This window comes from Aquila chrysaetos, chromosome Z (assembly GCF_900496995.4).
Source record: "Aquila chrysaetos chrysaetos chromosome Z, bAquChr1.4, whole genome shotgun sequence".
Classification (NCBI taxonomy): Eukaryota; Metazoa; Chordata; class Aves; order Accipitriformes; family Accipitridae; genus Aquila; species Aquila chrysaetos.
Genome location: NC_044030.1, coordinates 59230055 through 59253323, shown reverse-complemented (window position 1 = coordinate 59253323; position 23269 = coordinate 59230055). Strand labels below are relative to the sequence as shown.

The 23269-nt window shown below is 42.0% G+C and overlaps 1 protein-coding gene across 5 annotated transcripts in view; it reads right to left on the bottom strand.

Annotated features, from left to right (window-relative positions):
* The window catches only part of TNPO1 (transportin 1), an 85625-nt gene extending 63196 nt beyond the window's left edge, over window positions 1–22429 (bottom strand). Inside the window, exons 1-3 of one of the 5 annotated variants that reach the window (XR_005931532.1) lie at window positions 22253–22429; window positions 3880–4106; window positions 3594–3712 (exon numbers count right to left, since the gene is read on the bottom strand). Coding sequence is in view for 4 of the 5 variants with exons in the window: in XM_030003537.2 (XP_029859397.1) it covers window positions 3594–3698 (105 nt within the window). In the remaining variant the exon portion in view is untranslated. The remainder of the gene's footprint in view (window positions 1–3593; window positions 3713–3879; window positions 4107–22252) is intronic. The other 4 variants (XM_030003537.2, XM_030003536.2, XM_030003535.2 and 1 more) reach the window with 4 other exon arrangements.
* Between the last annotated feature and the right edge of the window lie 840 nt (window positions 22430–23269).

Sequence of the window (23269 nt, the reverse complement as noted above, 5' to 3'; positions counted from 1 at the left end):
CTAAGGAATCTACTGAGACACAATCCCATAATACATCTTTTTTTCCCCCTCCACAATAAATAAAAGCATTTCAGCATTAAAATACAACAGCTATGAGCTTGATAAGCTACTCATTTTAATATTAGACATATACTTCTTTATGATGTTAACTAGCCACAGCCTGAGCTTTCAGCAATGAGAACCTGTTTAATTGTAAATGCGTACGCAGATAGTTGTGCCAAGAAGTTCATGCTTATTCACAGCCTCATTAAAAAAAAAAAACCCAAACCCCCAAATGACAAAATGCTCCTTAACTGCAGGAAGAATGATTATGCTTCTGAACAGCTGTGAAGGTATGCAGTTGTTTTTCCTAAAATTTGTCATTACTTCTGCCTCAAATTTCCCAGTATTCTGCCACTGCTTGGCTAGAGCAGGGATCTGGCATTCTCCTTCTATCCTGTTCTCACACCCTGATGCTAATAGGTATTCTGCTCAACAACAAAATTTTAAGTCAGTGCAATGTCACCTCTAAGTTACTAAATCTACTAGATATCATCAGTATGGCAAACACATTTAACAAGAAAATGATTTTTAGAAGAAGTGAGATTATTTGCTCCATAGGTATTTACTTTACTTGCTCTTTAGCTGAATCTCTAAACATTCAAATTAGCTAAACCTTAGCCAAACACATGTGTGTTAGGACTTGATGGCCCAGTAAATCCCTTCCAGTTCTAAAGGATCCATTTCCTTCCAAAGACTGACAGCCAGTGTCTCAATCTAGTGGAAGGTGTCCCTGCCCATGGCAGGGGGGTTAGAACTAGATGATCTTTAAGGTACCTTCCAACCCAAACCATTCTATGATTCAGTCACAAACTTAAGAAACTTCATTTTTAGATATTTAGGCTGTTTGCATCAAGTAGTAACTTTGCTAGAGAAGCCTGCCCTCTTTCCACTTTATTTCTCTTACTAGAGAGTAAAGCATACTTATCACAGCCACAAGCTCCTTTGTTGTGAAACACACAGAAGATGAAATGTAAAGAGGAGGATGGTCAGGGCAAGTGAAAATAATGTAGAACACTCTACATGGCCCCTAGAAATGAAAAATCACACATCCAAAGATTGTTGTCAAAGGTGCCAAGCCAAAGAGCTCTTTCAGGAACAGCCAAGAAGTAGGGTAGCACTTTTCAAAATTTTTTTCTTTTTCCCCAAGCTTCAGAAACATAATCACCAAAACAGTCAGTTGAACATTACTAACCACTGTGAATTCCAAAGGATCAAGTAGGAAGCAGCAGCAGAAGTGAGCAAAAAGAACTGAAAGAGCAGTATTTAATAGAAACTTAGTGAGAAAACACTTAATTGGTCTAGGAATCAAAGAAGAGCTTATAGGCCATATTTTCTGAACAACTTCAACCACTTTAACTGTTTCTTTTTTACTCCAGGAAACATCCAATATCTTTATTTGAAAAAATATCTGAAGCCTTACTAATTCATAACTTTGTTAACAAAGGGTTTTGGCTAACCTGTAATCCCTACCTTGTTATATTTTGAGTTTCAAGCACCCAAATGTGCCAAAACAGTGTCATAAAGAAAGGGCATGACAGAACCAACACACTGATAATCTTAAAAAAAATTATGGACTGAGAATACTTTAAATTTGAAACCATTAATCACCACCCTGCTTGAACACGCTACTAAGTAGCATTCTACAATACAACAGCCATCACAAATCTTTTGTGGAAACACTCTCAAAGGACATCTATCTATATATATATATTTTTTTTTTTTAATCACAGGATAGGACCTGTGAAGTTGTATTAGAACATTTTCCCAAACTGATGTATAATACAGTGGTAGAAATGTGCCACTTCTCTAACCTTTACAGGCCAATATATGAGGACCTCCTTTGAAAGCACAGGTATCCCAGCACAACAGGGAGTCACCACTACCGTTTAAAAATAATTTCAAACATCAATTAACAGCACTTCTGTTCAGTCAATTTCTACTTGTCTTTAAGACAGACAGCATCACCTATGTTGCACATCCCACATGTATGCTGCTATATTTCAATAAACAAACCAGATGCTATTAAATTATTTGAAGCAGAGCTTTAAAATGTAATTTTGTATTAAAGCTACACTACAAGCACTGTTGCTATAAACACTTCTGTATTTTAAATACTAAAGAGCACCAGTTTAAGTTTGGGGCGTTATTAGAACACTTTACTTAGACACTTCTGTTTAGGATTTTTGAAAGGAAGCAATAACATCTTAAAAGTTTGAAACATAGCTGCAAGAACAAGAAGATCAAGATGAAAACTGCCTTCACCTTTCAGACAAGAGCAGAAGCTTTCCTAAGCTTGACCACATCTGTTATGAAAGCCTAGAAGTGGAGCAAATTTGGCTTCAAGCTAAACTCTTAAAATAATGTAAATATATAAATACATACACACATATATGTTTTTATCTACTTAAATAAATTCTGTTGCATTCTGTGAAGACCTTCAAGCAAATGCCTTAAATAAAAAGGGATCAAGATGATAAACTTATACCCTTCGTAGAATTTCAGGACTTCTAGATATTTTAAAGCACTTAACAGGCTAGGTCAAGGAGCAGGACAGTAGACAAGGGCTTCATTTTTCAAGACCTATGCTTCTATCAGTCTTAATTTAAAGTTTTACTCTCTCGATCTCTTTTCCTTAAACCCTTGCTATTTTATCACTTCTACAATCAAGAGAGACTTAGGGGGGTAAAAAAACTCAACAGCCCACGACCCTAACGCCAAATCCACTGCAAAGCAGCACGAAAAGCTACAAACAGTAGGCTTCCCCCTTCCCGTGAATGTTAACGAGAGTAACGAACAGTATTTCAGGCTCAGGCTTCTAGGCAAGCAGAAACGTCCTCGCAACGTAGTAAAAATGCGCAGTGTCAGAGCCAGCAGGCCAACGACGGCGTGCGGGCAGCGGCTCCGCCGGGGGCACTCCCCCCACCAGCCACGGCTTTCGCCTCGAATCCCAGCGCCGGATTACCTCAGGAGGCCCCTGCTCGCCTCCGCTTTGCCGCAAGGGCGACGGGTACCCCGCGCCGCGCCGCCTGCTCGGCCCGGCGGGCCGCGGGGCACCCCCGGCCCCCTCGGCGGGATCCGCCAGGGCGAGGGCCGCGCTCCCGCCCCGCCGCGGCTGGGGGCTGGGCGCTAGGCGCTGGCGAAGGCCCAGCGTGGGGGAACCCGGGAAAGCGGCAGATACCGCCGGGGCCGCGCCAGAGCCCGGGCTTTAAAAAGAAAGGACCCCCCCACCCCCCCCCCCCTCTCAACCCGGCCCTTGGCTCCAGGCTCGCAACAGGTGCCCGGGCCCCCGCCGGGGGAAGGCGGCGCCGCGGCCCACAGGCCGCCTCGGCGGTTCAAACGCCGCGCCACGGCCGCCCGCCGCAGCGGGGACTCGGATCTCCGTGCCGTGGCGGCTCCCCGGGCAGGCCCGGCCGCCGCCTGCCGCAGCGCCGGCCTGCAGCCGCGCAGGCCGCGCTTCCCCCCCCCGCCCGCCGCCCCCGGCCTCCCCAGCTCCCGCCCGGGCCGCCGCGGCCCCGCTCCGCCCGCGCGGCGCAAGCCTCGGCCAAGGATACTTGTTGCACGGCTCTCTGCGTGGTCGTGTCCGGGGACTGGGACTCCTTGAGCAGCTGCAGGATCTGCTGGAGCCCCTGCTCGTCAGGCTTCCACTCATACTCCATCTTGGCCTGCTGGAAAACACCAGACAACAGGCGGCCGCGGTTAGCGGCGCGGCGGGGCCCAGGGCAGGGGAGGCGGGAGGGCGGAAAGGAAGGAAGGAAGGCCGAAGGGAGGGAGGGAAGGAGGGGCCGCCCGCCCCGCTCTGGCTCTCGCCCCCGCAGCGCGCACCCCGCCACCCAACGGCCCGGCCCCGCCGGACGGAGGAACGGACGACACCGACCTGCTCCCGCCGCCGCCGCCCGCTGTGCTTCGAGCAGACTGAGTCACGGCGAATTCGTGATCTGGCCCGAAGAGCCGCCTCGCGTCTTCTTGGGTTCTAGCGCCGGCCACGCCCCCGCCCGCCCGGGCCGCCTCGGGCCCACCGCCGCCGCCGTCAGCTTTTGCCCGGTGCGTCCCACAGCGCCAGAAGCCTGGGGGCGACAAAAGGCGGGCTCCTCAGTCCCGGCCGGGCGGGAAACGGGGCGCTTCCCCCTCCGCCACCCACCCGAGCAGGGGGAAGAAACCTCCAGCAGCCGCGAGGGGCGAAGCGGCGCCCCGGCCCCGGCCCGGGCCGGGCCTCCTGGCCCAGCTGCGGCCGCGCACCCGCAGCGCCTGGCAGCGGGCGGCGAGGCTGCCGCCCAGGGAGGAGAAGTGGAGGTGCCAGGAGTCGGGAACAGGGTACCTGCGCTGCCACCTGCTGTGCTTTTCCGTGGTTTGGTGGAGTGCTGAGAGGGTCTTGGGAGTTCTCCAGAGGGAATAGGACCGACTACGCAAGGAGGGGCGGGGGGGCCGAAACTCAAAAGGAACCGCTTTGAACACCTACTGTACCTTAGCCTCAGCCTCAAAACACATCAGGGGACGTCCTGGGTCAAAATTAGCAATTTAGATACATACATACATACATATGTGTGTGTGTGTGTATATATATATAAAATACATATGCATTACATAAATTTTTATATATATATAAAAAACTATTTTTTATATATTACAGATGTGCTAATGGGCAAAATAAGAACACATGCTGCTTAAAACTTCTAAAATATGAAAATGAAAAACACCAATTCCTTGGCTTTTTATGATCTTGCTTTCAGCCACTGTGTTTGTAAGCATCTCAGTTGACTATATGAAAACTAGTTTCACTTTCTGCTGCTTCTGCTGCAGCACAGAACTCAGTGTGAGTGCTGCACACCACAGCCTTAACAACTGCTCAGAGGCACTGAGGACAGGGAACATTAGTGATTCCTAACGGTGCATCCCAGGTAATTTACTGTGTGGCTCTTCACCTCACATCCCCAACACTTTAACAGGCAGCTGTCCAGTCTCAGGTGCCAAAAAGTGTCCTGAGCCAAATCTCCTTCTATTACTATGAGCCACCATTCTTGAAGGAGACAAAATTAGTCTCCAGCAAAACAGCAAAAGGAGCCATAACAGGCAACAAGTAAGACAGGCAGTGCACTTATAGTATCTACGTATCTGGATAATGAGGACAGTGAAAGAGGGTACTTGGCGAATCAGGAAAGCACGCACACTGGAATAAGAAGCAGGACACAGCTGAATAGCAGAGAAGTATGCAGCACAGCACGCAAGAGAACAAAACCAATGGAGAGAACAGAAACAGCTTATAAAAAAAAAAAACCAACAATAAATGGGACATGTTTCTTAAGCTCTTCCATTTAAGCAATTGCTGTAGTTATCATAGGGTTGTTTGGGAGACAGGCTACTAAAGCAGTGCACCTCTTGAGAGCTTATCGCACTGAAATGTCTACAAGATGGAGTCCATAAGGTGGGTGCGTAAAGGCATGCCACCAGTTACTAGGAAAGGATGGGCACGAGATTTCTGTGACCAAGGTGGATCTCCAGTAGTTCCCCTCTAGTACAGGAAAGTCTCAAAACAAAGGATGTGGACCCAGGCCATTAAAACTGATCTTCATGGCTCGTGCTGTATGGGCAGGAGAGCTCTCCACGGTGATGCTTGCACAGCTGAGGTCCAACAAATCAAGGAAGCACTAATTTGGGCCTCATTCCCCTAACCACTGCCTTAGCAGGAAGGTTGTAGAAACCTGATTATCTTTGAGACTTCTGGCCCACCATCAAGTTTGTTTGAAATTAATTAGAGCTTCAGAAGTTACTATTCAGAAATTATGACACAAGGATTACATTTGTCTAATTTTGCCAGGAAACCAAGTGCGCTAGACAAAAATAACATTAAATATGGGAAACAAGGGAAGAGACCAGAAGGGAAGGTTGAGAGACAGAACAGGAAAAAGCAGGAAGAGAAGCAGGCCATGGATCTATAACTAAGAAAAACAGAGGTTTCCTTTCCATGAACATGACCAGAATTAAATCCTGGTAAGAACTTTCTGCAGTGGAAAGGAGAGAAAAAGGCCTACAAATCAGAGTATGAATGGGAGTCACTACAATTAGTGGGGAAATCTAAATGCTTTAGATAATCACCCTCCAAGATAGGTTCCTCCTTACGTTCCACACAGGATCCTTTGCCACTGGGAAGTAGTCAGCATATATAGAAATCAAAGCAAGTATCTCATCTTGCTGGATACCTTCTCTTCTTGATCATTACCTTTAAGTTTTTCTTACCTATCTCTAATCCTTTAAGTTCCATAAGGAAGCAGGAGAGGGGAAAATACTTTAACTAAGCCAAGAAAAAAACTTCCAATTGAAAGCAAAGAACATTATAGAAAAAATGAGAAAATTGTTTCTTTCTGTATCCTTTGCCTCTTTGTTTTCTACTACCTATTTCTCTCAAGCAAAAATCTCATGTAGAAAGGAATGCAGAATCAATGTTAGGTGAAGTACCAGGCAGAGGCATGAAACCTACCATTCAAAACATAAGATGGCCTGGTTCATCCCACTCAATCAGTATAATGCACCAAAAATAAATTTGAAACACTTCACCTATATATGTTAGGGAGACAAAAGTTCACTGAAGGCAGGAACCTTGCACAAATGCTGAGGCTAACCTTTGATTTCTCTATTATCTAAGCTTCAGACGTCATGCACTACCACAATCCACTAGTATCACAAAAATGTGTAATATTAAAAAAAAAATAATCACACCCCCCCCAACACTTTATCTTTAATTTCTCTTTCCACAAAGCTTGCTGTGTTCTACTCCAGTATCCACAAAAAGCCCAGAAGCAAATTTTTTTATCTTTGGTTTTGTTGTCAATACTATCTTCCCTTTCTCTCTCAGAATGTCCCATTAGATGAGGCTGAAATGACACATATCTGGGATTTGTCATACAAGGAAACAAAAGGAATGGCTACACTATGTAGTATGGCTAACTCATTCAAAATCCAGTAGTAAGACCAGTAGCTCTGAATGCATGAGGCAGGCTTCAATTCTTGCTTCTTCCTAGGATGATGAACCCAATCTTTTTTCTGGAAAGTGTCCTTACCACCACGTTTGAATGTACTTGGTGCTAGGTCTTTTAATCTCTCCCGTTCCTTTCCATTATGTTATAAAAAGATATTAACAGGAACTTGGATTAGGAACTGCTTTCTCATCAGCAACCTGTATAATAATTGACAGTTAATACCTAAGAGACAAATGTAGACAACACAAATAGGAGATTCATAAGAGAACACACTGCCCACCCCTCCAGTAGTTTCAGTGCACTGAAAAGAGAAATAGACTGGTGCAAATTTCTCCCCACAACCAGCCAGAAAAGAGATTTGCACTACTGGTCCCATCCCTCAAATGCCATAGCCTCCAAGCTGTACCTTTGGGAAGTACAACTTCTTACTGCTAGTGGTTTTGAAACTAGTTTCTAATAACTATTCTCTAATAAAAATTAATTCTCAAATTTGTTCTAATTTCAGAATTGTTAGACAGTTTCAGCCACTTTACCATTTAAAAATTTTTCCCAGTCTTTAGTTTTACTACATTGGTAATATTAGGGTTTGATTTTTTTCTTTTAGAGAGAATTCTAAGGAGCTACCTTCTTGTCACAAAATTCAGGCACTGCTACCTGTGAAAATGGTATTTAATAATGGGAATCAATCATTCAATCCATTGCTAAAATCCAGGCTTCCAATTTTCCATGCAGACTGCCTATATTGTCTCTCTGTACCTCTGTGTATAGAAGGTTTTGTATGCACAGAGGAAATAACTGATATTCCATAATAGCTTCCCGTGTAAACCCTCTAATTTCAGGCTAAGAGAGATCTGTGGATTAAGCTAAGCAGAAAAAAAGCTCTCATAACACAGAATAAATGTGTCTCTGCGAAGGACCTCATGCAGAATAGCTACTGCTATATTATTTTGCGATGCCTTGTGCCTAGAGACGTGCCCTAAGATTTCACTTAAAAAAATACTGGTAGTCCTCACATCCAGCATATCAAAGGAGAATCCATTCTAAAACATTTAGTGCAGTCTTCCTGAGTTCAGGCATATGATACAAGATGTATATTTATTACAGAATCATTTGAATAGGTTTTAGAAGAAGATAGTTTGACCCTGTGAAGCACCAGAGAGGTTACTGAGGAAACAGATGGAAAGACAGTCTGAAAGGATTTTCTCCATGGCTGAAATGTCTATGAAATTAATTCTGTACTTTTCCACAGCTGATTGGTTATTATGATAGAAGGATTGTTTTAAACAGACATCTGAGGAAAAGTTAGAAAAGTATTTTTAAGATGGGATCTCAATGTTACTTTATATTTGTGGAGAGTCATATAAAAGCATCAACCAGAAGAGGCTGTAAGCTTACTACTTTCTGGCTCATGCAACAGTAACTAATTTGACTGTTGCAATTGCAATTCTGTTGAACACAGGACTTCATGGTAAGATTTGCACAAATAGTATTAAGTTCCCATATGGAGGAGTGGAATCTCTTTCCGGTAACTAAGGACACAAAAACATTTTTTAAGAGTTCTTTGACGTCTGAGGATGACGAAAGGCTAACTAAGACCAACAGGAAATCCACCTAAGAGAAGGTAAGGCAAATCCAACATGATCCAATGTACAATGGTAAGCCTTGGACTAAAGTAAAAACTTCTGTGGAATGTACCAAACTAAGAATTTGCTTCATTGGTAGGGTTAACATTATCTTAAAACAGGACTTTTGTTCTTCTATCTACGGATAGAATTTCTACCTGTAAGGAGCAATTTGATAGCAACATTCAAAGCAGCAAAAGAATGGGCTTTCAGATAATATAATTTCAGATTTGGGTACAGTTAATTGACCTTCATTTCCTGCTGTCATTCATTCCCTGTGGCTGGTAGGTCTAGGATTAGAATGAGAAGCTGAAGAAACTATGATAAATTATGTTAGCTTCCTACCCTCTTGAGACAATTCTACCTATAATTGGTTTTGTCTTACGTTGCGTAGCATATTAGAAAACGTGTATGTGTACAATTGATCCCATAGTACAGCACCTCATAATGAAGCTGAACTCAAATTTGCTGGAACACTGGACATTCCAATATTGAAGGCAAATAAATCTGTAATGCGATTTGCTCTCCATGGAATATCAGCTTGATGATGGACTTTTTCTGAGAGTACCTACAGTTATGATAATGTACCTGCTCAGGAAATCTGCTACACTGTTGCCTCTGAGAAAGGGAGAGCTCTTCTGCCTCATCATCGTTGTAGCATCACCATCCACAATTTCAAGGTTTCTTTTCCTAAAGGTGAAAAGCAGTACTTCTTTTTGTAGATAATATCTGTAAAATCCTGCACTGTGGAACCCCATTGAGCAGATGAAATAGTACGCATGATAACCTGACAGCCTGTAATTCCACCCTTCTGACAGAAGTATGTTCCTTTTTTATTTAATGAATACACCTGCTCCTCATGCATCCAATGAGCATAGAGGAAAGAGTACAGCAATATAATTTCCGTATATATGAAGGTGCAAAACCACCACACCATTGCAGTTAAAATGGATGCCAGGCCACAGCATGCACTAACATTTGATGTTTTGTAGAACAATTAATTAAGACTTAATGCAAATTAGGTTTACAAACATCAACACATAGCACAGGCTTATATGTACAAATCAGAACTGAAAACCAAGTCTATTGCTGTTGTTGGGTTCGATTAGATACATTACATTGTCAGCTGCAGAGACAAAAACCTGTTAAGCTTTCACCAATTTGGAAATCATCAGGAGTGGTTTGAATTCTACTTTGATAGGATGAAACATTGTTCTTACAATTCATTAAAAGTCCAGCTGACTGAACAAGTGCCAGACACTGTGCAAAGATCTTGGGATTTAAAATGCCCTTGGTCAACTAATCTTCTGGACAACAATACATTTGGATATATCATGTCTTCAAATTTGCTGTTATTTCAATTCCACAGCTAGAGATACCAAGTGGAAAGATACTGTGCCACTAATGATTTGTCCCACTGTAAACACACATGCTAGACACTAAAATCGCAGTACACGTTCTTAATGCTGGCAGTCATAAAACAATCTGAAACTGAATGAAAGGCTGTTTGAGAAAATCATCACCTCCTGAATTTGTGACAGAAGATATCAGATCTATCAGCTGAAGTTTAAAATAGTAAAACCTTCCCCCTCTCTCCTCCTTTTTTTTTTTTTCTCCTCCAGGACACAAGCGTCTTTCTCCATATTTTAAGACTACTTTACTTGGCTCTCCTACATGAAGCATATGAACCTCGGTAATTGCCTAACATGAGAGAGATTTTTGAAGGCACGGGAAATAAATATCAACTAGGGACTGGAAGGTGAAAGTGGAATGCTCTGCCCTGGGTAACAAGCCCTTCTCACTACTATAACGGGCTAAATCTATTCTCAGGGGCTAAGTGGGTATTCAAAGGCAGGAGTCATTCCTGAGGGCCCAGAGTCTGTTTAAATCTCTATTGTCAAATTTCATGTCTGTAATTCAGCATGTGGTTTTGCCAGCTTAAAAATCTTTCAGGCAAGATTAATGTCAGGTGCATATGAACCCTATTCAACTCCCTGTTTAAGTATACAGTAAGGTTTCTTTCTCTTAGCTGTAGGAGGCAAAGCAGCTGGTGTTTGCTGTAGGATTTTGGTTGAACTTAAGTTTCTGTAACTGATGATTCAGGCTGCCCCAAGACAGAGATAAAACCAAAATGGTACATAACTTTTGAACCTGATCCTCATTAATAGATCAGAACTGAGATTTTTGAAAATATCTGAGAAAAGTAGCAGATATAATTTAAAAATGAAGTTATGGCTGAAAAAAAGCCACATTCATAGATGAGAATGATACAAGACTGTGAGAAAAAAGATGCGGTCCCTGAAATTCTAGCATTTACTTTCGTTCAGTTATACACTCATGCTTGTCAACTGAAAGAGACCAGTAAAAACAAAGAAACTAACAGATGAGAGACTCCTATCTCATCTTACTGCATGTTTGAGAAAGTGGTCCTAGCCTCTGCAAAACTTGGAATGAAAGTCATAGAATGAGAGACTCCACAGTGCCTGTTCTTCTAACAATGGCTCAGCAGTGACAGACAGGCCTTTGTGGGAGGCCTGGTGTGTCAGCACATGGTAAACATCTCTCTCTCTTTTTCAAAAACGTTCAGAAAGGAAGCCATCTCCTGCTCTGACAATAAGGAAAAAGTACACACAACAAATGCGGAGGAGAGTATACCTCATCATGGGGTAGTGCCAAATTTGGGGAAGTTCTTGGCCCTGAAAAGAGTGCATCACTTCTTTAAAATTAAGTAATTCACAATTATTAAAAAAACCTTAATCTAAGTAATGGCCATCTGTTTTTAAGCTAACTTTGAAAAATCTGCACCATGATGAACCACAATACACCATCAGTTCTCTAACTGTAGTCAATACATACTTTAATAAACCAACCAGTTTTAATGCAAAATATGTATAAATCACTTATATATCCCCCATAAAACTGTTCAAATGCTTTTTTGTACAACACCATCTTAACAATCATAAATAATAATTATGCAGTAGAAACATCTTGGTATATTTTACATTAAAATGTAAAAATTAGGAATCTCATTAAATAAGAAACAGAGCATGTAAAGGTACTGAGGCCCTTTTGCTAGTAGAAAGAAGTAACAAATACAGGACAAATGGTGTATTTATTTGCAAGTATGTTTTGATGCATAAATGAGATGAGAATGATCTATCGAGGAAAAGAAAAGCTACAAAAGTAAAGCAAAATTAAAACCAAATACGCAAAATTAAACCTTTTGGCCTTCTGATTTAAATTATTAAAATCAGTTATTTTACACTGTTTAGATCAGACCACTGTCTTTTCACAGGATGCACCAGCACCAACTGTAAAGAAATGAGTAAAAAGGATGTCTCAAAAAACTGAGGAGTCTCCTCCAGTCAAAACTCATCAGGCAGTATTAGGAATTCAGTATAGTGGTCAAGGCAAAAATGATACTGGGAGCACCAAGAACTGATTAGTCAGGATTCGGTTTTATTTTTACTTCTTGGCAAAATATCTTGCACCCAGGATGCACAGAATTTAGAAACGCACACTCACCTGCTTTCCTCCCCCATTTTTTCTGAATACTCAAATGTGTATTAAAACATTCACACAGAAAATGCATTAAGACACGCAACTGTCAGTGACACTACCACTGCCAGATCTGTCATTGGTGGCAACACCAGTACTTTGGTGATACTTGCAGTATTGACAGTAATACTGTAGGCTAAACCATCATCACTGGTCATCATAACAGAAGGCTACTGTATTGTTCCCTGGATGGCTGATGAATTTCCTTACTGCAGTAAGTGGCTTATCTAAGGTCTTGAAGATGCTGTTGCCGCAAGGAAGTGACAGTATTTGGGTTTATATCAGTCCCTGCGAGACTCCAGTGAGCTGGCATCTGTCCTGCATAGGGACTAATGGGAGTCATATATTAATTGGTAGGGACACGAATGGAAGAAGACTTAAAATTAACTTCAGACAGAAACTGGAATTCAATCTTTTACCCTGTAAGCACAGTTGTTTGGCCTTCTCTAATCTCTAATGTCAGATAAATATTCTGATATTGCATCCTCCTGGAAAAGAGTGAGCAAGTAATTACTGATCTGGAATGGAGCTCCCTCCAAAAGAGACAAAGCTGTGCATGTGATCATCAATGGGGGGAATTAACTGCTCCAATCATACACATAAACAGAAGGAATGGTGCTCTGACCACCTTAATCAAAGCAGCAAAACTCTTAAGGTAAATAAGCAAATGGGACTTACTTGATCTTACTGAGACTGCTAAGGAATGACTGCAGACATTCCTTGTCTTTCAAGCCTCAGATGAAGAAGAGCGTAAAAAAGAATGAAGAGTAAAGGTGGAAGTACGGACACCCCCCTGCCACCTCCAAATTGTTCCTACATATATATACACAGTGGAATTCGCAGACACATTTAAAACAATGTTTTTGCCTCTTCTGAACATCAGTATTTTTTAGATGGCAAATAATAATATGAGTTGAATTTATTATTGCTTAATATAAAGAACAGTATGATCCAAGCGCTTCAGCCTTAACCCAGCAGGAATTATGTGAGACAGACAAAAGAATAGAGAAATATCTTTAGAAATTAAAACAGTATTAAAAACTCCTTTAGAAATTTCCAGTTTTCATTTGACCAGAACAATAAAATTCACTAGATAATCTGGTAAGGAAAACATCATAATCTTAGCAGTGAAGACTATTTCAATTAATAGATGCACACTGAATATGTAACACAAATGGCTGTTTCAATGGAAGAATGCTTCAACTTTTTCAGTTTAAGCATGTTCAGTCATATTCTAAATGCTCTTGGATAGGACATCTGAAGATGAGATTTAAGAGAAATCTTGGACTTTGAATTAAAAAGATATTCAAGTAGCTGCAGCTTGAAGCCAACAGACATCACATTCAGAAGAAAGCCTATACAGTTCTTCTACACAGATCTTCATGGCCCTTTCTAGCAATGTGTGTTCAGAGATCACTGAATAATTCCAGGTAGACAGGTGGATTTACACTGTCTGGTTGAAGAAAGGCACAAATACAGGAAGTAATTAAAAAAGTAATGTATAATGATATAATTCTTACTGTATTCTTTCATTTCTACCCTCGTTTTTTCAAAAAGCATTCTCATAACTGTATCTGTAAGACCAGCTTTGAAGCACTATTGAACCACTGTAAAGGAAGTTGCAAGCGAGTCTGAATGCAAGCAATGCACCTAACCTAAAGCTTGTGTGCTGAAGTGGCTACGTTACTCTTTCTACACAGATAAAGACTGTTGTTGTGTAGATGAATGATCAGGGTAGATGAATGATCAGGTAAAATTCCTTTGGGAGCTAATGCAGCCTTAGCCAAAAATGATAAGACATTAAAAGTGCTACCAGTCCCCTTAGCAATTTATTTTACCTCTTTCTAGTTCAAATGCAGCATTTCATGCCCAAAGAAGAAATATTAGAAACCAAAAATTAAATTAAAAGTACATTATATATTCAGGTTAGAAAAAACAGATAGACTTAAGGAATCTGAACATGTAAAAATGTAATTTGATGAGGAATTTCATTGTCATTCTTACTTGATTTAGGCATTTAAATACTTCAGTGTTGGTTTGTGAAGAGTATCAGAATGGTATTTGAATCAGAGATTAACTGCTGTGTTTACGTGTTAGTCTAAATAGCTACACATGTAAAGTAATTCCCTTAAAACGCTACTAGTAACACAACCAATACAAACCAAATATTTCAAGGTTTTTAAAGGTTTGTTTTTCTTTTTCCCTTGCCCAAAGGTAAAGGAAATTTATTTAGTGGAGAAATTTAAAATAATTCAATTTACCTTAAAGGCACAGGTCAGTTAATGACTGTAAGGCCATTTTAATACATTATTAATAAAAACATGTTGCAAATATCTTCACCAAATCCACTAAATAAATTTGCTGGCATTCTACATATCATCTTTGTCTTAAAATAATAATGTAACCACTACATGAAACGTAAAGCTATGAAGACTTGAAAACACAGTCACAGGTTAAACTGTCTATAGACAAGAGAATAAATTAATGTCTCAGTCCTATATATCAGTTCTGATACATTATCATGATGCAGAATCCGGGCTTTTTTTCCTGCTAGTGATTTTATGGTCTTCACCTTGAGGGTCAATTTACTGACCTACAGCATGCTTTCTCATATGCTGCCCTCAAAAAAAAATAATGCAAAAGACATTAAAAGATACTTTCTGCCCTTTCTCACATTTCATGTGGAAATTCTCCTTTGGTGCAGTGTTCACAGATGTCTTAAGTCTCTCTCATAGTTCTCGTTCTCCCTGTATCTGCTTACTGTAGAACATTTACCTTTTGTTTTGTAATTCAGTTGTAAGCTGTATGCAGAAGAGACTGTTATTTTGTTACACTTGCCTAATGTGTTAGAGCCTTAATTCACATGTGGATTGCAAATATTAACTGTATTATATTCAATTGCAAAAAGATTTGGGCTATTTTCTGCATAACATGGCAGCCAATTTTTTCTTTTCATTTTTTGTTTTTTTTTTTTTAATTTCTTTCAAATTATTTTCAATAACAAAACTGAGTATTTGACAACGTAGTAGCTTTAAAATGGTGTCTCACATACAACTAAAAAAATACATTTGTAAACTCGGTCCTACCATCACAACATACCAATACCAATAGCGTTAAAGCCACTCAGCATGGATAAGACCAATACTGAATTTAAACATTTTTTCAGGATTTCAAAATTGAACTTAAGTCTAACTGAGGAAAGCAGTTTTCTCTAATACACACTTACCGAAAAGTGTAGATAGGACAGCTAAACTTCACTCAAGTAAAAAGATACATTTGCTTGCCTTCATTCAGATCTTCCTAGATGCAAGGCTGAAGTAATTCACCTATACAATACTGTCACAACAATGTCATGAATTTTATTATCTTAAATTGACATCATCTTCTGGAGGACCCAAGGATTAAATTGCAATGAAAACATTACACTATACGTGACAACTTTGTTGTATTTCCTCTAAACTTGAGGCATCTCTTGTAAGCTCCACAGAAGATGCTATAAGGCATCTTTGTGCTGGTTTTGGCTGGGATGGAGTTAACTTTCTTCATACTAGCTAGTACGGGGCTATGTTGTGGATTTGTGCTGGGAACAGTGTTGATAATGTGTTTTACTTACTGCTGAGCAGTGCTTACACAGAGTCAAGGCCTTTTCTGCTTCTCACACCACCCCACCAGTGAGCAGGCTGGGGGGGGGACAAGAAGTTGGGAGGGGACACAGACGGGACATTCCATACCACATGGCATCACGCTCAGCATATACAGCTGGGGGAAGAAGGAGGAAGAGAGAGACATTTGGAGTGATGACACTTGTCTTCCCAAGTAACCATTATGGGTGATGGAGCCCTGCTTTCCTGGAGATGGCTGAACACCTGCCTGCCAATGGGAAGTGGTAAATGAATTCCTTGTTTTGCTTTGCTTGCATGCGCAACTTTTGCTTTACCCACTAAACTCTCTTTATCTTCAACCCACGAGTTTTCTCACTTTTACTCTTCTGATTGTCTCCCCCATCCCACCGGGGAGTGAGTAAGCAGCTGTGTGGTGCTTAGTTGCCAGCTGGGGTTAAACCACAACGTGTTGCAGACCTCAAAAGCACATAGTAATGGCACCTTTTCCAGAATTCCTTCTGACAGATGTAATGTTTTATCACAGATATCAAATTCTCCTATATTGGATAACTTTTGAAATTAATACCTCTCCTCCTTATCACTTTATCACCAGATCTCTCAATTCTAACACTTTCTTATGATTTCTGCTATTACCTCTGTTAAAACAAGAACATCAAGAAAACTGGATGAAGAATATGTTATTTTCTATTATTGTTGTCCCTACCTGTAGAATTTTACATTAGAACCAAATATTTCTAAGTATCATGTTTTACTTCTGAAAACAGCAACTGATAAAAAGTTGGCCTGTGAGTTATTGGTAAAATTTCTATCATAGGATAAGCCCAACTTGTATGACCTCAGATAATTTGGGATAGTTATTTGTTTTCAAGGGTACACTCTTTCTCCAAAACTTCAAGAAATAAGTGTGGTAAAGAAGTTTTAAATCATCCTTATGTCCAATTAAATCTGCATAACTTCTGAATTTAGACAACCTGAAATACATTTATCCAAAGCAAGACCTACAAGGAGATCCTCAAAAGGCAGCCTCTGCCATCTTATTTTATCTCTCTCTTTTTTCAAAAAGGGAAAGTCCCACCCCAGTGGAGCTGAGGTTATCAAAGCCTCAGTATGATCCATTAGCCCTGTTACCTAGCGTAAAAGAAACAAAGCAAGGACGCTAATCTCAACGTCTGCTGATTCTCAATCTCATGTGCTGATCTAAAAATCCATATTCTAAAAAGGGAATATATTAAAGCATGCAGCTTCATATATTCTGTTCATTTCTTTCTTATCTAAAAGAAACCTATCTCATGTTTCAAACACATTGTACAACAGTTAATAAAAAAAAAAAGACTGAACTCTGTGGTGGTTACATGCAAGATTAACCTCTTTCTCATAGAAATCCCTTACCAGTATCATCCTTTTTAATCCAGTTTAAAAGACTACAAATGGAAGTAGCAAATATAACAAAGAATAGCTTGAAATGTATGCTCCAAATGAGGGAAGGTGTGAATACTGCCAATTCTGCTTTATTTAATTTTCGCTTGCTATTTTGATTCTGTGCAATCACAGAGAAATTAAGAGAATCACTAGAATGGACAGTGCCTAACCTAAAATATGCTTCCTTGCTAAACTGAAAGACATATTATCATCATAAATTGTAACATATATTACAAGTACTCATTGGCTTGGAGAACAAATAGGGTTCTCTCCTGGGAGAATGGGGTATTCTCCAGCAGCAAAGAAGTGTGTGTAATTATAGTGTGTCACCCAGTTTTTAGTGGAGAAACAGAGGAAGACTACAGAAAGTCTTCTGCAGAGAGGAGGATGATTTTGGACGGGAAGGTGTCTGAAGTAATTTGGAATGTGAGCAAATGACCAACTGGATTTTTACATATGATAGGTTAGAAGATTTTAAGATAAGCAGATATCCGAAGATGTGATAACACACACACACACATACTTGCACTAGCGTATACGCTTCTGTGTTAGAGAGAATCATGAAACAACCACACATTTAAAAAAAAATTTTTTAAACCAACCATTTCCTCTCATCAGTTGGCCTACTTTAATTCCTTTCCCAAAGGGCTCCAAAAACACCTCTGCTTTAGACTCTAGTGTTCTCAACCCAGTGCTGACTGGTTTCTCACACACAAGCAAAGAATGTAATTACATGACTCTTGTGTTCTTGTTAATGCAATTGGTTCCAATTTATTCAAAAGCTCCATCTGAACCTCACCTTGTTTTTAACTACTTCTTACAAGCCAGATTCGACAACTGAAGCTTTCACCTCTCATGCCAACACCACTTACTTTACACCTAATGGAGTGCAGTGAAGTCACTCCTGATTTCCAGCCACGTAGCTCAGGGCTTGCCTGCACAAGCAAGTTAGACTAATTTAGCTTAAACTTGCCTATACGTCAATTTGGAAAATCCTGTGCAAAACAATTTATTTTAATTTAAGGTTGGCTTATGCTCCCCCTCCCCCCCCCCCCCCCCCCAGGAACTGACTCAAGCTGAACTGATGTAAAACAGACTGAAATACAGGTATCTATTTGGACTTTTGCATTGATTTAGCTTATTTAGTATAAAAAGCAGAGCTGTGCTTTTTAGTCTCTGAGGAGAATTAGACTCTTGCCTTCCCTACACTTGTGTGCTACTGACATTCCTTTTCTCTCTATAAAAGAGGTGGCCAAACTGTAGTGCGTATGCCACTCATGCCTGCTTCCACGATACATTCAATACTGAACTGAGCCACAGCTTCTGGGTCTTGCTGCTCTTACACAGGCAGCAGAGTAATTGCCTCCTCGGTCCTGTAAAACCTGTGTAAACACAGTTAGGAACTACTGCAGCCACCACCTGCATTCAACAATAATGAACAGTGCTGCTGCCCCAAGGCAGACCTGCGCTTCTGGTTCATGACACAGGAAGAAGACCAAGACATGGTGAAGTAGCAAGAACAGGATTAGGGAGATAGCATGCACACGGGGAAGCCAAGGTTCCGCTTTGTCTTTGCTGGAAGTGAAGGTCCATGATTTGGGTGTGTGCAGCAGAATGGATGTGGCTGAAGTCTGAAATTAGAGTAAACTTCTGTGGGTGCATGAATGGATAGGGAAGGTTAAGTGTGAGCACTGGACTGCAATCCTAGCTTGGAAGACAGGAACATGCAGTAGGAAAGCTGGGAGAAGAGCCATAGATGAGGCTCCAGTTTTGCATGGTTAGAAAAGCATGTGACCATGGATGCCAGAAGTTACTGATGATGATCATATTCCCGCTAACTAGGTTTGGAAACCCCTGGTCTGTGCTACCTCACCATCATTTCTGCAAGTGTGTCCTTTTTGGGTTCTAATACAGCAATAGTTTTCTTGCATCCTTGTACCTACTATCTATTTTCTATTCTCTGCCAAAAACATTCTGTCTTGCATTTCCCTCTGCTTTTATATTTAGCATTGATCTATTATTTAAATTAATGCACTTAATGGCAGGCTCGTCATAAGCAGCACATTTTGAACATTTCAGGGTAACCGACAATGGCTTGTAGAAAATGGTCTACAAAATTAAATTACTTAATAGGAGAATAATTTAAGAGTAACTTTCTATTCTATACTCAATGTTTAAAAACCAAAAGTTTTCTTTAAACATGAATTTTATTTTATTTATTTTATGCCTTATTTCAGATCTGAATCACATATACATACACACATATATATACACAAGCTCAAAATTTTGAAAGCATTCAGTACACAAGAAATTAACAGAATTTTTTAAATTGTTTAAATTTCACTCTGGAGTCTGGTTTGGAAAGGAAAACCTTCTAGAGGCTAAAAGCGACTTTTGGAACTTTATTTCATAATATATCCTTAAAAGATGCCATATTCCATAGCATCCATGTGTACGTACATGAACAGGTTACTAAGTACACTTTTATCATATGTATGATAGATCACATACATAAACCCAAGAACACTGGGTCTACACAAGTATATATTGAACAATGAGAGATTTAAAAAAATAAAATTTCAGAATTGCATACTATACCTATGAGAATATCTTTTCATACATAACGTATATAAATATATAATAATATATTAATATATGCATAATACATATAATAAATATTTTATTATATATATCTGAAATCTATCAATATATGTAGAAAACCTACCCAAACTATCCAAATCAATACTGTAAAACAGTGAAAAGAAATGGAACTGGTGATCAAAACATACTACTGTTACATGTATTTAAACGTTCATAGAATCTGGAACTGAATTAACTGGTAAAATTAACTTCTGTAGTCAAAACTAATCAAAGTTGCAACATAATTAAGGCATGAAAATAATGGAAAACCAGTCCTACCCTTTCAAAAGCAAAGCAAAGCAAAAATCCTCTCCCTGTTGCATGTCACTGGCACAACTTCATTGACAATAATGCATTGATCAGTGCGTACCAATTTCACAAACCTGTGGTACAAATTTTTTTATGACAGTGACAACACCACTGGGTCTACAGAAGGAGATCTTTACCAATGAGAAATTTCAAAGATAAAATCTCAGTCTTGATTTCAGCCCCAATCTTCAAACTGTACAGATTCCGAATATCAGCTTTGATGAAGGAGGATTATTATACTTGGCCTTCTGCCACCCTCCTTTGTAGCCAAAGCATCTTGGTGTGCCTGAAGCAGGAACAGGAAGGAAACTTAACTGAATTATACTCTACTCCAGCCCTGCCAGTCTGCTGGACAGCTCTGTGCAAACCTATCACCTGATTCTAAGGTAGTTCCATCCCCGGGGTTGCCACCATGAACTTAATTTTAAGCACACATATCTGCATTCTTTTGAATATCCACATACAAGAGCTCCTAAACTGGGTTCTAAATAAATATAATAGAAAAGTACATGAGATAATCCAATTAAAGCCTACATCCATAAACACATCATTAATGTTGTTTTCACTTCCCTGTCACAAGGCATGCTTAGCTCAATTTAGCAGCTGTGCTTACATCTGTATCAATTTCTGAAGTCACTGAAATGTGTGTCACTGCCTGTATCCAATGGTAAACATGGTCCTTAGTCAATATTAATTCTAACCAGAGCTTTACTCCTTTAGAGACAGACAATAAACTGCTTTTTCAACCCTGTTTTTGCAGGATCATAATTATCCTTTTGTATTACACTGCTTTGAGTACAAGCTAGCTAGATTTTGAAGAAATGCATTCTAAAGGAATTCTGATTTTATAGAAACTATTCTTCCCAATTGTAGGCACCTTTCCTCCATCCTCCCACACATAACTCAAAAATAACTACAGTTCACACAGCAGATGCAGCATAAGGACTTTTAGAAACAGACCATGTACTGTCATTTTTAAACATAGCTGAGGCTCTGTATTAGTAATATGGGCTCAGTCTCCAATTCTACCAAAGGCTCCTTTTCATCTTGGGCATGTGATTATTTTTTCTGTTCAATTACTCATGTACAGAAGGGACACAAGTCAACTTTTTGTTCAATGAGTGTTGTAAGGATTGAACAACATCTGTGAAGTATTCAAATACCACATTAAGGACTACTTAAACATGCAAGAAGGCCAAGCAAACAAGTTACAAAGCTGTGGTGGCCAAAACACATCGCAGAACAATCCTCACAGTAGGAGGATCTCTCATGTCCTGAGCAGAAATTCAAGTGAGAGGAATTACTACCTTCACAGCAAGGAGATAAATATCTCGCAGACTTATCAAGCCATTTATACCAAACCAAAAAGCGGCCCTGCCCTTTGTACAGTCAGTCCACAAAAGCTTTACAAGTTCCACTGGGTACTTCCACTGAGCGCCTAAATTAACAACCTCCCTAAGCAAACAAACGTAGAAGACAGACACGAGATTTCTCTCCTCTTCAATATCTCGTCGGGAAAAAAAAAATTTCAAATCCCACCTAGCCAAATCTGTACAGCAGGGACCCCATGCACGCCAGAAAACAAGGCAGGAAAATGGCCACGTTCCTATATCCCGAGGCGACTTCCACTTTCCGGGTCGCTGCAATGACAGAGTTTGCGGCCCGGCTGCGGAGACGGCACCAGCCGTAGCACCGGGAGAAGCCGGGGGGCGTGGAGGGGGTGTGTGTGCCCGACCCTCAGGCCGCGGGCCCTCAGGCCCCGGCCGCCCCTCAGGCTGCCACCGCCCCCCGTCCCGCCCTCCATCCATCCATCCATCCATCCATCCATCCATCCATCCATCCATCCACCGGCACGAGGCAGCAGAGCCCGCGGCGACGGCGGGAAGGGAAGACGAAGCCCACGGCGGGGCCCCCACAGCTTCCCCTCCCAGCGGCGGCGCGGAGGCCCCTGACACCGGCCGGGCCCGCGGCGCCGGCTGCCTCCCCGGCCCGGCCCCCGGCTCGCGGGCGGGCCGCGGCTGCCGGGGATGGGACGTCCCAGCCCTCCCCTCGCAGCCCGGACACCTACCCACACCATCCCAGAGCCCGGCGGCAGGGGAGTGGCGAGGGAGCGGCCCGTCCTCTCCCTCCGCAGCTCCGCGCCCGAGCCCGCTCCGGCCCCTGAAATGGCTGAACAAAGGGAACCTGGCTCCGCCGCCACCGCCCCTCCGATTGGCCGAGGGGCGGCCGGGGGGCGGGGCTCGGCGAAGGGGGGAGGGCGGGGGCGCCAATGGCCGGTCACCCTGGCAACGGCCTGGGGCCCGTGGCCGCGGGTGTGATGGAGGCAGCAGTGAAATGGCCGCCCGGCCCCACCCTGCCTCTCAGTCCCGGTCCCCGCCCTCCGCCTGTCCCGGGCTTGCAGGCAGAGGGTCGCTTCTCCCCGCCGGCTCCGTGCTCCCCCGCGGCTCCCCATTGCAGAGGCACGCAGGCGGGCTTCGTGCCCGGGCCCAGCCTCCAGCAGTGATCGCCCTGGGGATGGGGGGGGATACATTTGCCCTCCTCAGATGCACCCTTTCTCCCGACCCGCCACCACCACCTCCCTCAAAGAGGCACAAGTGCGAAGGGCCACCAGACCCTCAGGCAGCAGCCGCCCCCCCCCTAGGGAGCTCTCTTCCCTCCTCAGCAGTACCTGTCCCTCTGACCCACAGGCACGAACAGGCTCCTCACAGGCAACCTTCCCTCTGGATCCAGCCAGGCCCCCCAGGCCACGCTCCCCAGGCCCAGCTCCTCTCCCCACACCCCCCATTGCCCTCCACGCCAGCAGCAGCAGAGAGCTGAAGGGGGTCCACAGGAGGTGGCTGACATCCATGTCAAAAATCATAAAAATGAGGCTAAGGGTTAGGTAGCAAAGGTACAGTACCCTGGATTTCATCCTAAGTAGGCAACACAAGCGCATAGCCAAGGTCTTCCTGGACTTCTCGGGGAGTGAATGGATTGAGAGCAGCACTGGGGAGAAGGACTTGGCAGTACTGGTGGATGAAAAATTGGACATGGGCTGGCAACATGCGCTTGAATCCCAGAAAGCAAATTGTATATGGTGCTGCAT